The 15,704-nt window shown below is 45.6% G+C and overlaps 1 protein-coding gene across 2 annotated transcripts in view; it reads left to right on the top strand.

Moving 5' to 3' along the window:
• Positions 1-15,704, top strand: part of DSCC1 (DNA replication and sister chromatid cohesion 1) — a 332,122-nt gene that overhangs the window by 59,676 nt on the left and 256,742 nt on the right. For both annotated transcript variants that reach the window (XM_069621553.1, XM_069621554.1), the window contains exon 3: positions 4,886-5,020. In XM_069621553.1, coding sequence (XP_069477654.1) covers positions 4,886-5,020 — 135 coding nt within the window. The remainder of the gene's footprint in view (positions 1-4,885; positions 5,021-15,704) is intronic.

Below are 15,704 nucleotides of genomic sequence, written 5' to 3'. Positions count from 1 at the left end.
CCTTACCGGTTCCCCCAAGTAAGGTTGTTGAGCATCAAACCAGAAACTGCCTTTAATGTCCTTTGATCAGTGGGGGTGAAATCCAGTTACCCACTGTTGGTCTTAGCCACCCGCTCACAAGTTGACACTAGGTACTGGCCTGTTGCTGGTACAGTTAACTGGTATAGAATGGCTGACCTAGGCCTTGAAAATACCAGAATGCCCAAACAACATGGTTTTGTTGGGCACTGTTACAAAGTTGTTATGTTTAGGTTACGTCTTTGTTTAATCCATACACTACGACCCACAGGGATGTGTGATCAATATGATGAGCGAGCGATACAGAAGCTATTATTCACTGTCTGGTATAGCGCCTTCTGCACTAAAAACCAATCTCATATACTCCATGCCTTGCAAGAGCTGCGACTGAACGAGAAGATTGCTTCAAGAAACCAGAGGGCCCTCAATAGCCCATTGAGGCTGACAAACACGGGACAACATCATGGCCGCAGTTGGAATACTGACCTGGAATGAGCGTGACCTAAACTCGTACCTCCGCAGGAACCAAGTCTATTCCTACTTGCAGCGCAAAACATTTCGATTGCACTCTTCCAAGAGACCCATTTACTAGCTCAGGAGCAGGAGGCACTCTTGAATCGATGGGGCGGAACTGGTTACGGAGCAACGTTCGCTAGAGGTGTGTTGACTTGGATCAGTGGATCGCTGCCCTTCCAACTACTGGTGGTGGAAAAAGATGTGGATGGGAGATACTTGATCATACAAGGTTACCTATGTCATAGAGAAATCTGCATTATCAATTCATATTTTCCGAACCATACCATCCCACCTCATGTTCGTAAACTATGCTCCCTTATTGCACCCATGGTTTCATTTTGTCGGGTGGTGATTTTACTGTGTGAGCACTTCACCGGTCCTTTCTTCCCTGCTATCGGTCTCCCACAGCTACCACTGTGCTAAATTCCATTTTGACGGACTTGGTTGACGTCTGGAGGGAACTGAATCTGGAAACTAGAGGGTACTCCTACTACTCTCCTCCCCACAAACTGCACACAAGAATCGACTATCTTTTTACTGGGTCAGTGCACTTCACAATGCAGAATACTTGGGCCGCACAGTGTCGGATCACTCCCCCATTATGGTAGAGTGGAACCTTACTAGCGCATTGGCCGACGTACCCTTTAGGACTTCTCAATAGCAATGTCGGGAGTGTGGCTAGCTGGGGCACTATCTGGGAAACAATGAAAGTAGTGATAGAGGGGAGGTCATGGCGAGTGCTGGCGGCATTCGCCGGAATTTGCGGGAGGAACTAGAAACGATTGAGGAGGAGATAAAAACACCATAAGCTCAAAATCCAACTTGCTCAGTGACCGAAGACAGGCTAGTTGAAATTCAAACTCTGTACCATGAGCAATGGGGGAGGCTAGCCAAATTCGACTATGCCACACAGACAGCTCGAGCCCATACAGAGGGAGACCAGTCCTGGAGACTATTGGTGTGGCTTTGTAAGCGGGATCCCCCCCAGTGCCCTGACCACGCAGCTCCTGGACTAGTGGGGCACCGTGGCGATCCCAATGGATGATCAACAAAGTTTTCACTACCTATTACACGCATCTATACAGACGTGATCAACTGGTTCCCCAAAAAGACATAACAGAGGCTCTCTCTGATTCACCTCCCGGAACTTGCCCCAGAACAGCAGGCCTCAATAGATCAACCCATCACTGTGGAGGAAATAGCGGAGGCAATCGCCTCCCTTGCCACCTATAAGACACCCAGCAATGAGACCCCCCCCCCACCCCACCCCCCCTAGAGTTGTACACAGCATATGGCCCTACTTTAGCCCCACTATTCCTGAAGGTCTTTGAGGAAGCATACAGAAACGGCATATTGCTGGCCACCATGAGGGAATTCTGGTTATACCCATCCCTAAACCAGGGAAACAGATGGACAAGTGCGACTCATATTGCCCCCATGCTAAATTATGATACTAAGATACTTAAAATGGTCCTGGCGACACGCCTCCGTATGCACATCTCCTCCCTGATGCACATGGACCAAACCGGTTTTGTACCAGGCCACAACCCCAACCTGAACCTCTGCAGACTCCAACACATTGACCAAACGAATGCCTGAGAAGAGCCCTGCATAGTTGTGTCCTTGGATGCCATTAAGGCTTTCGACTCGGTATACTGGGAGTGGCTGCTGGCTTCACTGCAGAGCTTTGGGTTGGGGGAAAGAAGTTTCATCTGATGGGTGGTGTTGTTGTACACCTTTCCAACGGCACGTGTGAAATCAGGTCGCCAGATTGCTGGAGTGCGGAATAAATGTTGGGGCACCCACCAGGGTTGCCCCTTTCGCCCATGATATATGTACTAGCAATGGTGCCACTGGTGGCGTTTCTGTGTCAGGAGTCCCTGGACGCAGGTATCTTGATCGGTGAGTCCAGACACTTGGTATCACGTACACAGATGATGCACTCCTTTATCTATGTGAGCCACATCACAACCTCCCCATGATCCTTGATATCCTGGGCAGGTTTGCAGAATTATCTGGGCTCTCCTTCAGTACACAGAAGTCCTGTGTCTTTCCTCTGGGCGGACTCTGTGGGTGGACATTGCTCATCTACCTGACCCTAGGCCTCCTCTGAGAGACTTGTTCCTTTTAAATACTTGGGTGTTCAGATTACGCATACACCGGGACACACACACACGAACATAATACACTTAAAGTGTTGGGAGGCCTCGAGAGATCTATGTCCTTCTGGTCTGGGTTACTACTCTCGCTCATGGGTAGGGTCGCCATTATTAAAATGATTGTCCTCCCTAGGTTTCTTTACATTTTTTTCACTTATGTTCATCACTATATAGAGGTCGTTTTTTTCGCCCCTTAGAAACACTGATTAGTGAGTTCCTTTGGGGATCGGCCCGTAAGACTATCCCTAGCCGTGTTGTACCTGCCCTACAAAGATGGGGTTGTGTAGCTACCAAGGCTTGAGCTGTATTATTTACCTATCCAACTGAGATTTGTCACAAAATGGCTCTCTGATGGTCCTACCTCAAAATCGGCAATGATGCAGCACTCCGTGGCACCAGCCAAACTTACATTGTGGCTTCTGAAAAACTGCATGCACTCCTTACCCCTACTTGTTAAGATAGGCAGACAGATCTGGTATAGGACTTTGAAGGTACGCTGGATGTCCCGCCCCTACTCCCCCCAATGTGCCAATAGTGGCTGACATATGTGCGACCATGGAGGACTTTAGCACCTCCAGATGTGAGGAATATGGTATATACACTTGGGAGACCTAAAGGTAAATTTAAAGACAGATCTGACGCTGCAGGTGGGCCTGCCTGGGGGCTAATTCCTTAGGTATATTATAGTGAGGGGTGGTTAGTCATAGATGGAGTAGGTGGCCTGAGGAACCAACGCAATCGACATTCTTGGCCCTGGTTTACATGTTGGAAGTTGGCTGGAGATCGGTGGCCAGACTATACGGTTACCTTCTTTAGAGCACTAGTAATAGAAACCCTTGCCTGAAACGAAGATGGGGAAACTGATATCGGTACTACCATTAGCGATGAGAGGTGGGATTGAGCACTTTGTTTTCCTAAGGACGTATCCTGCAACACTAGTTTCAGGCTACTGCACATCAATGCACCTATATGCCCCCCCCACCCCCCTGCAGAGTCGCCAGATTTATTAAGAACCTACTATCCACCTGTTCCTGGTGCCAACAAGAGGATGCAGGCTTAATGCACATGTTTTGGAAATGCGTGAGGTGCAATCTTGCACTGTATCGAACTGATCTGCAAGGCGGCTGGGGTTGTTGGATACGACTGGTGCCCGGAGGAGTGCTTGTTGGGAACATATTCTATGCTGGGCTAATATAAACCACCTGTAATCAAACTTATGGACTTAGCATGTATACTTGCGAAGAGGAGAATTGCCATGTCCTGGTAATCCCAAAGAGGCCCCCATTTTAAACTTTGGCTACATGACTTTGAAACCTGGTGTGAAATTGAAGCTAGTGCACGGGCTGTGACGCTGCATACATACGAAGGCGATCTTGCTGACACTTTTAGCCTGGAAATCCCTTGTCAACAAATCCCTTGTCGGACAACAAGGCGCCTAGAGCCCCCAGACTACTTGCATGGTTGCATACTTGTTTGTGAGTAACAATGACTTTCACCTCCCCCTGTACCCCATGCCCTTGTCCATGCTTTAACACACATGCTCCACGCTCAGCCACCTGGTAGCCCTGAGGCGTGATACCTTTCAGTGACCATGCAACCTGTTCTTATCCTGTGTCCCAAGCTGGTTCTATGTATAGAAAGTTTGTTACCCCTCCCCCCTTTTGTTTTTCTCCTCTTCCTGTTTGAGGTTTTGTTCATTACAAAAATGACTATAATTAACTATGTTCTACTTGTAACTACTGCTTATGTGTTGGTACTGATACATTGTCACTCTTTGCTCAATAAAGACATTTTAATATTAAATGGGTGGCCTGGGGGAGGGGTGTATGGGGAAGCCTAGCGTTTTGCCTCTGCACAGATTTTAAAAATGGGGAGAATTCAAAAATGAAACTTTTTTGGGGATAAAAAAACAAGGGTAAATAACACTTTGACCTGTGGTTGTTTTTTTTTCTCCCCTTTATTCATGAACAGTAAAACGGCCACATGGATTAATTTGCTCAAGCTTTATCATATTCAAGCACTTTTTAGGACTGGCCTTAAGAACTGTTGCAGCGAACATTCTCCCTAGGAGACTCTGTTGAACTTTCCCATTTAGACCTCCAAATGTTTATTTCTCGACTAATCGCTAGAGCACGCTAGTAAATGATGAAGATACTAATAAAGTACAAAGCATTTTTTATTTTTTTTTTTAGATTTCCGGCTTCTCCAATCATTATTGGGAACTAAGAAGATGTAGGCCAAAAGTAAAGAAGTTAAAAAAACTTCTAACGGAAAACACTTATGAAGGACCAGATGTGGAGCGTAACAAAGATTCTGTTAATGTAACGGTAAGGCTAAATTGCATATTGTCATGTTTTGTCCAATGGAAGAAAATTGTTCTTGTTTAAAAAAAAAAAAAAGAAGAAAAAAAAGTAATCCTTTCCTGCATCTCCCACCCCAACTTCCCTTTTATGGAACATCTGTTGCGTATGGATAAGGGGCAGAGGTTTTAAACGCACGGCTACTCTCCTGTCACCATGCTTAACCCTGTTTTTCTGCACTTTGCCTTCAGCTTTGGCAGGGAATGCTGCATGATCTGGTATTGGCAACAGGATTGGTTTTCAGTTTATGAAATTGGTGCTAGTAGAAGAACTATTGTAAATTTACTTGACGGATGATATGAGTACCTTGGCATTTGATGCCAATCCCTTAGTGGTTTAAATGCCTGGGCATTTATTGATAGTACTTTGCATTTGGGTGCATGCCTGCTCATTTGACAGTATAGACCTGAACAACAGATGTCTACTTGAAAATGGTGAGTACCCTGTATTTCATGGAAGAATAATGCATACGGTGTGAGTATCTGGCCACATGGTGGCAATGCATTGCATACAATGTGTGTATAGGTGGCAATGCATTGCAATCAATGTGTGTATAGAAGTGTTAATTGCAACATACACAAAGTGAAAGAGGTGATGGCTGGGCTGTAAGGTTTATAATTAATCTTGACCTCTGGTATTGCTCTGGACAACCGTTCAGACCATTGTTCTTCAGCCTGCCAAGCCATTGCAGAAAGGGGAAAACCATATGCAAATCGCTCTTGGTCCCATCCCAAAAAGGGTGTACAGCCTGAACTGCTTGGCCACACCCTTTATGCGCAAGACCAGAAGCAAGCTCAATCATGTTTCTACCTCATTTGGTGTCATCGGTGACGTGTACCTGTAGCTTGGAACTTGACATGAGTGCCTTTTTGTAATTAATGGAGCCATGCCATATCATGCAAACACAATTATCACCTGGACATATGTTGCCCTTAGCTGGGCATATAATGCTACAATGCCACACTGGGAGGTGTGATCTATTGAAATGCTACTTACCGTATATGATGACAAGAGATCACGTGATGTGGAGCAGCGGACACCAGAAAACCGAAAAGGTTGGGGGGGGGTTTTACAGCTCTGCTTGAACAGGAGGGTGGAAGTGCAGTACCCCAGGTTCTTACCCAGTACTGTTGCAAGGCAGACAGTAGCGCACAGGAGACAGTTCTGCCCAGACTTAACATGGCACTATCGTTGAAGTTCTACTTCCTATAACAAAGTACGACTGATGTAGCTGACTTGGGGAAGTAAGGCAGTGAAGCACATAGGATCGGGGCACTTGAATGGAAAGTTGGAGACATGGCAGCAGAGTTGAAGCGGGCCTCTGTGATTATTGAAATGAGGGTTGTGCTAGGAGCCAAAACCTACAGTGGCAGAGTGTCCTATAACCCAGTTCAGCCACTCTCATAACCATGTTTTTGGAGAAGTTGGTAAATGAAATGCTGCTGAATGCTGAACTGCCAAGGCTGTTTAAGGTGGAGTTTTCTCATTGTCCTTGGGGTCGTATCTACCCCCGGGAGTGCAACTAGAACCATAATGCTGCACATATTATATTTTAAGCTGAAGATGTTCTACTGAATGCCACAAAAGAGACAGGGGAGTCAAATGCAATGGCAACAGTCATGCAGACCTGACTATTGCGGTGCAAAGGGGGCCAAAAGGGAATTTGCAACAGTGAATGCTGCTTTGAGAACCCAGGAATATTAAATCTGCTTGCTCTAACCTGCCCAAAATAATTCTAAAGGACCAAGCACACTTTTCTAAAGACCAGAGACTGCACTGCTCATTCTGGAGCAGACTGTACCCATGCTGCAGAATACACACCAAGATCAGCTCAGAAGGCAGCGTTAAAAAGATGAGGACAATGGAACCAAACCTGAACACAGGAGCTTGCAAGTAGTATGTGGCCCTGAGAAGGTAAATGGAGGCACAGAGAAGATGAACACTGAGAGCGCAACAATTAAAATAAATAAAAATAAAAAAAAGACTGGGGAGAAAGGAACATTGCTGGAGTGTTGCTGGGATAAAAGTAGTAGAGGGCAGAAAATAGATCAACTGAACGAAATATTAAATGAATCTTCAAGAGTAGATCGTTTAGCACCAATGAAACAACTCTGGGCGTGGTTGCCCAAATCCCTCAACTACCACTAGGAAATAGCAATCCGTGGCCCACGAGGATGGGCCAATTGACACAACCACATCACAGCCCACCGGACCTGTAGAGACTTGCATAAAAATTGTATCCTGGAACACCTGTGGGTACCAACACCTCACGAGACCGGGAGGGATCGACCTGGGCAAGTTCGATTTACTCGCCCTGCAGGAAACTTCAGCTCTCCTACTGGCTGTTTGCTCAGGAAGTGGAATCCGCATTCAAGAAACGGCGGCATCCTCAAAGCATCATCTAGCGGTTGTGATGAACTGGACTAACCACGACCCAAAGTCGCTGAAAAAACTGAACATCCAAATCGCAATAATAATCGCATACTGGAACCCTCAAGCGATTGCTGACAAAAAGTTCCTGTGGACCATCGAAAAAGAGATCGACAACATCTACGCCGAAAAACAAATTGCATGTATAATTTGTGATGCCAGAGAAGCAACGCGCCGGCACTCCAGTCTCAACAAAAAAAAAACTGCAGAAAATAGGGGAGTGCAATGGAATGAACTGATGGCTTCACGTGGCTTCCAAAACATAGCCCAGGTTTTTCCCATCCCGGGGAGAATCCCGACCGGGGAGAGAACAAACCTAAAGGGAACCATCGACTACATCTTTGCATTTGGAGAAATGCTGAAGCTAATATCCTATGAAGTTATCCGAACATCAGCAAGCTACCACAACCTCCTACAAGCAACATGGAAATCTATAACTGCACTTAAACGAACGATGATGCAAAACCTGGAGTGCAACGCACAGGGAAACCGACTCAGATTAACAGCTGAAAGAATAGACCAATTGACATTGAATTACAACCACAGCAGAGCCAGTTCACCGCAGAAAGTTGATCATCTATAAAGTTAGGACCAGACAAGAGACTTCCTCCAGATAGCTACCAATCCACCAGTACGACAAACAGGTGGGGGCAAAGCGTGCTGCAATAAGACAACTCGCTGTAGAACTCAAGAAATACAAAACCTGGGTCAAAAATCACAGCGCAACTCTTTATCAGAAAAACTCAGAGGAAATCCGGAAAAAAGGAACGGGCAAAAATGCCAGGGAATTTTGGGCATTAATGAAACCTCCCAGAGCCTTGAGAATTAGCGCTCCTTCAAACAACGTGAGTGAAGAAAGGTGGCAATATCACTTTGAATCTCTATTTTAAGAACCTACAAAACCAGGCACTATCTCTCAGGCTGACACAAACACCGTGGGAAGACGTCTCGAGCGAAGAGGACATTACATCAATCATACGTAAGCTCAAAGCATCCAGAGTCCCAGGACCAGACGGGGTCACAAATGTTGACCTCAAAAATTTCACATCTCAGTGGACCCCTTTCATCAGCTCAGTCTTTAACAACTGCTCGAACTCAAAAACGATCCCAAGATAATGGACCTCATCGACTGTGGTCCCAATCTACAAAAAAAGGAGACAGATCAGATCCGCGCAACTACCGGCCAATCGCCCTCTTGGACACAATCTGGAACATTTTCGGGATGCTCCTACTAAAGAGATTTCAAGAATGGGCAAAGACAGCGCCATGCGCCAATCCATTTCAAGCCAGCTTCAGAATAAACTCAGCCACAACAGTGAACATAATGCTGCTTAGCATAGCCAAAAGCAAAATCCTCGTGGGACATCTAGAGTGTTTCTGGCGTTCATAGATCTAACTCAATCCTTCGATCTAGTGGATAGAGCGAAGCTGTGGTCGGAGCTCCGGTCCTGGAACTGCCCGGAAACAATCCTTTCCCCGATAAAAGCACTTCACACTGCTACAACAATGAGGGTCAAATTGAACAAAAAGGATCCTTCTGTCAGCAGAGATACCAACAAGCCGAGGAGTAAAGCAAGGGTGCCCTCTGGCCCCAACACTTTTCATCGCATTCATCAGCGACTTTAAAGACTCATGTTCGTCCATCAGAGCTTTCCCTCCAGAAATCGGGGGCGTTTTGGTGTCGCGATTGCTCTACGCCGACATCACACTGCTGGACCAAACACAGATTGGCCTACAAAGGCAATTGAACAATCTGTCCGAGTACATTGGCCAGACGAACCTGGAGATAACCCAAACAAAGATCTTGATTCTGGAAAGGAAAGCCAAAAGATCTAACCTCTTCCACTGGAACCTCGAAAAGGTCCAAATTGAAACAGTGAGTAACATCAGATACCTGGGAGCAATGATTGACAGTACAACTTCCGAAATGAGAATGCAAAAATATCTCTGGACTAAAACCTGCTCCCTGACAACGCAGGCCCGAGTGCTAGAGAAGAAATTTGGCCGCTTCTCCTTAATACCAATACTCCAGTTCTATAAAACAAAAGTCGTCCCTGCCTTAACATACAGAGGAGATGCCATGCCAACCATCCCTGACGACTTCTGGCAAAAATAGAGGGTTTCCTCTGAGATCGGTGATGATCAACCCAGATTGTAGCCATTAGAAGAGAACTAGGCCTCCCTTCTCTTAAAGCCACAGTCGACTTTAGCAGCATGTCTATTCAGGAAAACGATACTTCCGGATGCCTTGCCTCTGTACAAATTGATTGACACTGAAATCGAAGGAAGAAGCTGCAAAATGCTAACAAACTGGTCAACACAGACAAGAAAACCACTCGTCCTAATCGCGTGTTCAGAAGACAATCTCATCTCAAATCCCCTCAAAATAAAAAATAAAAACCTAGCAGAGATGGACTGGATTACCACCCTGGAACGGGCAAACAAAAACAAGCTCCTATCTCACTTACCACTTTCTACATCGAAATTAAATGAAACCACGCAACTTTTTCAGAGATTTCCAAACAAGCCCCTGAGGCACATCTTCCTAAGAGTGCGCCTCAACCTTCGGCTCACAAATGAAATCCTCTACGTCTGAGGCCAATCGCCTACAAAATCCTGCAGGCTGTGCAAAAACAGTGACCAGACTGAATCGGTCCGTCATCTCTTACTGTCCTGTCCGGCTAATTTTCATGTTTTATAAACTTGTAAGTTTATTGGTAATATCTTGAGAGTAATGGGGGAAATAACATGCAATGTCACTGAACATGTAGGGGAGAAGGGTGGGGAGCCAGGGTAAGGGGTAATGGTTGATTGGCTGAGGTTAATGGGATTGGGATAGCTTGAAGATTGGGGGGTGGGTGGGGTTGAGTGAATCAGGGAAGCAGAGATAAACTGAAAGAAATTAATGTTGTCCATGTGACACAGAAGATACCACCTCCCCCTGGCCCCCATCTTTTCCCCTGAATCACAGATTGAATTCAGAGTGGACGAGCGGGCCAGAATGTGGGTGGGAACAGTGTGGAGTAAGAGGCCAATGCACGGGTTGCAGAAATAGGGGCACGGGGGAAACTGGGGAGAAGTGACCAATGTAATGGATGGAGTGGAGATGGAGGTGGGACCTCTTCAGACACCTGCCTGCCTAAATGGAGAATCGTTGGCAGAAAACGGAAGTGAATGTGGAAAAGGGAATTGAGTGAATGGGAGTAGCTGGGAAATGGAAGTGTCTGCAGGCATAAAGTGCCTTAGTAGAAACTAAGCAGCTACTGGAATGGTTAGAAATGTCAGTCATAATTGTGCATATCCACCCAGATGGGGACCTCCCAAATTGTGGATCATCTCATACCCCGTCTTTGAACACTGATACTCCTATTTTATCTAGAGTCCTGGCCAGTGGTTACAGCTACACGTAGCTTGGCAGGTCTCGCCATACCAGGAAGGGTCTATCCTTGGACGGTCAACTTCATAGAACCACAGGAGATTTTGTCAGCTGTCATGGGCATACAAGGAGCTGGAGGGCAAAGCTGTGGTGGCCTGGGATGCCGAGAAGTCATTTCATTCTGTGTCCTGGGCATACATGACTGGGTTTCTGACCGGATTAAGCTTTTGTTTGTATGGTATGTGATTGATGCAATTACTATATTGGTAGCTTAGTGCAAGAGTGCTGTCAAATGGGCTGTGTCTTGGTTATTCCGTTTGCAAGGGGGCCAGGGCACTGATGCCCTCTATCGCCCCTATTATTCGGGCAGGCTATGGAACCCTTGGCTAGCATCCTGCAGAAGAAGTTGGCAGAGTTTGAATGGGGACCAAATGGAATGAAAATAAACTGGAGGAGAGCCTATACGATGGCATGGAAACCATTCACCAGTTTAAAGTGGTTTCTGGGCGTTGATTAAATGGAGACTAACTAATCTGACTTCTTATTTGAACCCGAGAAGGTGAAAGCACCACTGGATAATGCACTCGCAGTAGCCAGGGAAGCTCTTAATTACTTGGGCATATGGGTGGTCCCAGTACCAAAGGAGATCCGCAGGTGACATACTCTTGTAAGCCTGGAATATCTGGACCGAGGGTGACGCGCTGGGTTACATTGTTGCTGTTAATGATGGAAGGGAAGAATAGGACTAGCAAAAATGGTAATATTCTCAACGTCAATATATTGATCTTCCAATATCCCACAAAACGTTTCTTTGCGTGTTGCAAAGAGATGACTGGTTTTCCATGAGGGTAAGAATAGTGTTACCAATGATTATTATAAAGGTGGATTGCAGATATTTTTTACAGTTTATAGTGATATAATCGAATGTCACATTTTCTAAAGTCATAATATTGAAAAAAAAAGTCAAACAAAAGTTTTGCTTTTTTTTTTTTAATTTGCTTTTTATTTGAAATGGGGGGGTTCCCCCCAAACCCTGCCTTTTTTTTAGTTTTACCAGTTTTCTTTTTATTCCCGGACCCCAAAATAAATATATAATTAAAATCTGTTTTCGATATTATGACTTTCGACAAAATGTTAGTTTTTTTTTTTTTACACTGCACACCATTTTTTACAGCACTTTGCAGGATGGTTAGCCCCATTTGTGAAGAGGGAGATGAGAAATGGGACTCTGTTTAGTGTATTGAACCAGCGCAGTGAGGGAACAAGTAGACTAGCTGAAAATGAGGTCCTGGAGAGGGTGACCAAGCAAGAATGGGAAGTGCTTTGTTGATCAACCGAAACCCGGCCATTCAGTTAGTACACTCAGTATGGGATTGGTTGTGGAGGGAGAAAGCAGGGACTATGCAGGATAATATTTATGTATAGGGTTAGAGAAGATATAACTTGGATGACCTCTAGTTAGATTAGCTTTGGAGGGGTTTCCAGAGCAGTCACAGAAATTGCTTAAATAACTCATGCCCGATTTTTATGTTCCATGTTTCTCTGTTTGCCCTTCCAATCTTGCTGGCCACACATTTACAAATATGGTATGTAATGGCAAATTATTATTTACAAATTTTTGTAACATGGTTCTAATTGATATAATATGTATAACACTCCTATTCGAAATGGCAGCCTTGAAGATGACCTATGGTCGAAACACGACATTTGCCACCAGAATCTGAATAAATCACGTTTATGATCAAATTGAGCTTTGTATGGATGAATTTAAAGGACAATGGAACTGTATCACTAGTGGATGACCATATTCAAACAAGTATTGAACTATAGCTACCTTGCTGACCCTGCGCGACTCGCCATCTTAATACTGATTAACCTATACTTTTTGGAAGTTTGAGGTGCAGCCTCCATGTATTGGTGACACTGCGGATGAGAACACATATACCTCTCACATACCTTTGAGAGCCAGAGTGCACCCACCAGCAATTCTACCTTACAGTCTTAACCTAATCTTAATTTTAATTGTGTAAGGTTTGATAGTTACCAAAGACACACATTTAAAAAAAAAAATACGCCAATGTGCATTGGATTACGAGCCAAAATGTAAAAATTGGGAAGTGAAGATGCTACATTCCTAAATTTGATGTAGGAATGGGTGGAAGCAACTTAATTTTGGCAACGTTTTTCAGCAACTAGGTGAAGTACTGGGGATCCAAATTGTATCAACGCTGGAACATGTGTTAATATGAAGAGTAGTTGAGCCGAGTCACGCATGAATTAGGTTTTTCAACCTTGTTGTAATAATGTCAGAAATTAGAGTAGTGCTAATATGGATGCATAGAGGTGCAGAAAGCTATACATGTCCAATAAGGGATTGAACTATGTGCAACGAACAGGAGTTAAGTAGACGTTATCTAATTTCTTTTGTACCCTATTATTAAAGCAGCATCTATGGAAAATGGGGACCAGAACTCTGATGGAGAGGTGTAAAATGGCCTTAATTGAGCACAATGTGATAATGGTTCACCAGCGGGTAAACATAATTCAAGATTCTCCTGTGTATGGGAAAATGTGAGGAAAATGGACCAGAACAAAAAATGGGAATGCATTTGTGAGGCGGTCACCTGGCTATTTGTTTAGGATAATTGAAAGGTGGAAAATTGTAGTGCACAATTCGATTCTGGCACGTGCTATGGAAAACAGTGTATGTTGAAGAAAAAATAAAGAAACATTAAAAACTAATAAAGACAATTACCTGCCAACTGCAACCAGGTCATCACATGTGTCTGGGGAAAGGAGGGGGTTACACCTTGTCCAGGTAGCAAACCTAGAGGCATTACAAGCGTAGACCACAACGCTAGCCTTCCTTTCTTAAACAATCTTTGAAGCACATGTACTTTGAAGATTTCCTTCCCATTTCCAGTCGTTGAATTAGTGTGATTTCATCTTGGTCTGATTCTTACCAACAATATTCCTCTGCAGAAAGGCCAAGTTGTCACATATAATTTGATTTCTGGAAGCCATCTCATGGATGGCATTACCAGTATCGTATATTTCGTTGCTGGAGCTTCTCATCTGTTTTGTTGTCGAATAGCTGGTATTGAAACCAAAACTATTCAATTATTACAACACTTGGTCCACAGTTCGTTGGAACCACCACTTCTGTTTCGTATGCAAGGGTGTCTTTATCCTCCAAGTAAGTATCTACATCCTGTGACGAATCAAGGAGACCCTCCCTGTGTCTCTAGGGAGGGGAGTCTGCTATCCAACATTTCCCCCCTAGGGGTGGCGGTAAGCGGGACCTCACAGGGAAACACTCCCCTCTTGGGGATTAGGGCTCCCTTTCCAATTATGAACTCCCTTTTTTATTATCCTCAGACACCCAATACAGTCTGATCAGTTGACAGACAAGACTCCTCTTCTCCAGCATGAGGTCTGGCTAGGATTCGCCTATTCATGAACATTCCATGTCGTCGGGCTGGGAATCCTCGGTAAAGGAAAAGTCCCTTTCACTTACGAACTGTATTACTCCTTTAAACCAATCACTGTCCTCTGGGCTATATTGGCCCCATCCAATGACAGACCCCTCCCTAAACCCCTTCCCTGGCAGCCATCTTCAAGGCTCAAGTACTGGACCACCAGAGGGGGCAGGTAGCAATCAGGCACTTGGGCAAATCATGTAACGGATGCTCCACTTGTGAGAAAGCAGACCTCTGAAAGCTGTTCTATACATCCAGTGGTGCACCCCACAGAAAGGACCTGCCCCAACGCACGCCACATATGGCAAAAAAAGTCCCGACCCGGGGCACTGGATCACAAGGGAGTGGGTAGAAAGGCGCTGAGGCCTGGTGAAGGCTGCAGCCCCACTGGCAACTGATCTGTACGCTCGACTGTGAAACCCCACCGAGGGACACTGCCCTTAATCACGCTATACACCAGGTTGCGCCTCAATACCTAGAGGAGAGGCATCGGCACCAGAGGACCCCGGTGACACAGGGGTCTACAGCCCCAGAACAGTACTGCCCTACAGGGTGACACAAAGGGACGCATAACGAACTACGGAGCAGAAGTATTAAGGGGCTGCTACTGGACACACAACCTACTTTGCCTACCGAGCCAATCACGGAATAGCTGGAACTTAGGCAGACGCCACAGGTGGGGCCCGGGCCTGGGCCTGGACATAGGCCGGACTGGTGGCTTTACACCCAAATAAGGCCCAACAAGACGCAGCACCACTCCAACCCATCACTGGAGGATCTGTCCCCACCTAAAAAGAAAAACAACCCCACGATCATGGAGTCATTCGCAGCAGCCAAGCCACTCGACCAGACGCGGAATGCCAACGAGGCTAGCTCGGATCAGGCGACACCGGATGAAACCAACAAAGAAAGACGGGTGCTGGACGCCATCGCCGGACTGCGTTCCTTCATAGACACCAAAATAGAGGAGGTCAAAGCGGATATGCAACTGATGCACCAAGATATACGCAACCTTTCTGAGCGTGTAACGGCCACGGAGACCGGGCAGCAAGAAACCACTGAGGCACTGAAAGACATCCAATCTAGGATACAGGTACTGGAGAGATGAAACAAAGTCTTGGAGGAGAGGGCAGAGGACGCTGAAAGGCAGTCTAGACGCAACAATGTGCGCCTCCTGGGCGTTCCTGAGGGGATGGAAGGCTCTAACCCCACAAACTTTGTTGAGACCCTTCTACAGCAGGAGATCGGTGCTGGACAGCTCTCACAGGGCTTTGCGGTCGAACAGGCCCACAGATCTCTACAAAAAGACTGCCACCCAGATCGCACCCCCAGACCAATGATAGCGAAGATCTTGAATTTTCAGGAC

The sequence above is a fragment of the Ambystoma mexicanum genome, chromosome 5q (genome assembly GCF_040938575.1).
Source record: "Ambystoma mexicanum isolate Mex_15411 chromosome 5q, UKY_AmexF1_1, whole genome shotgun sequence".
Taxonomy (NCBI): Eukaryota; Metazoa; Chordata; class Amphibia; order Caudata; family Ambystomatidae; genus Ambystoma; species Ambystoma mexicanum.
The sequence above is the reverse complement of the archived record's forward strand: the minus strand, read 5'-3'. Positions and strand labels throughout refer to the sequence as shown.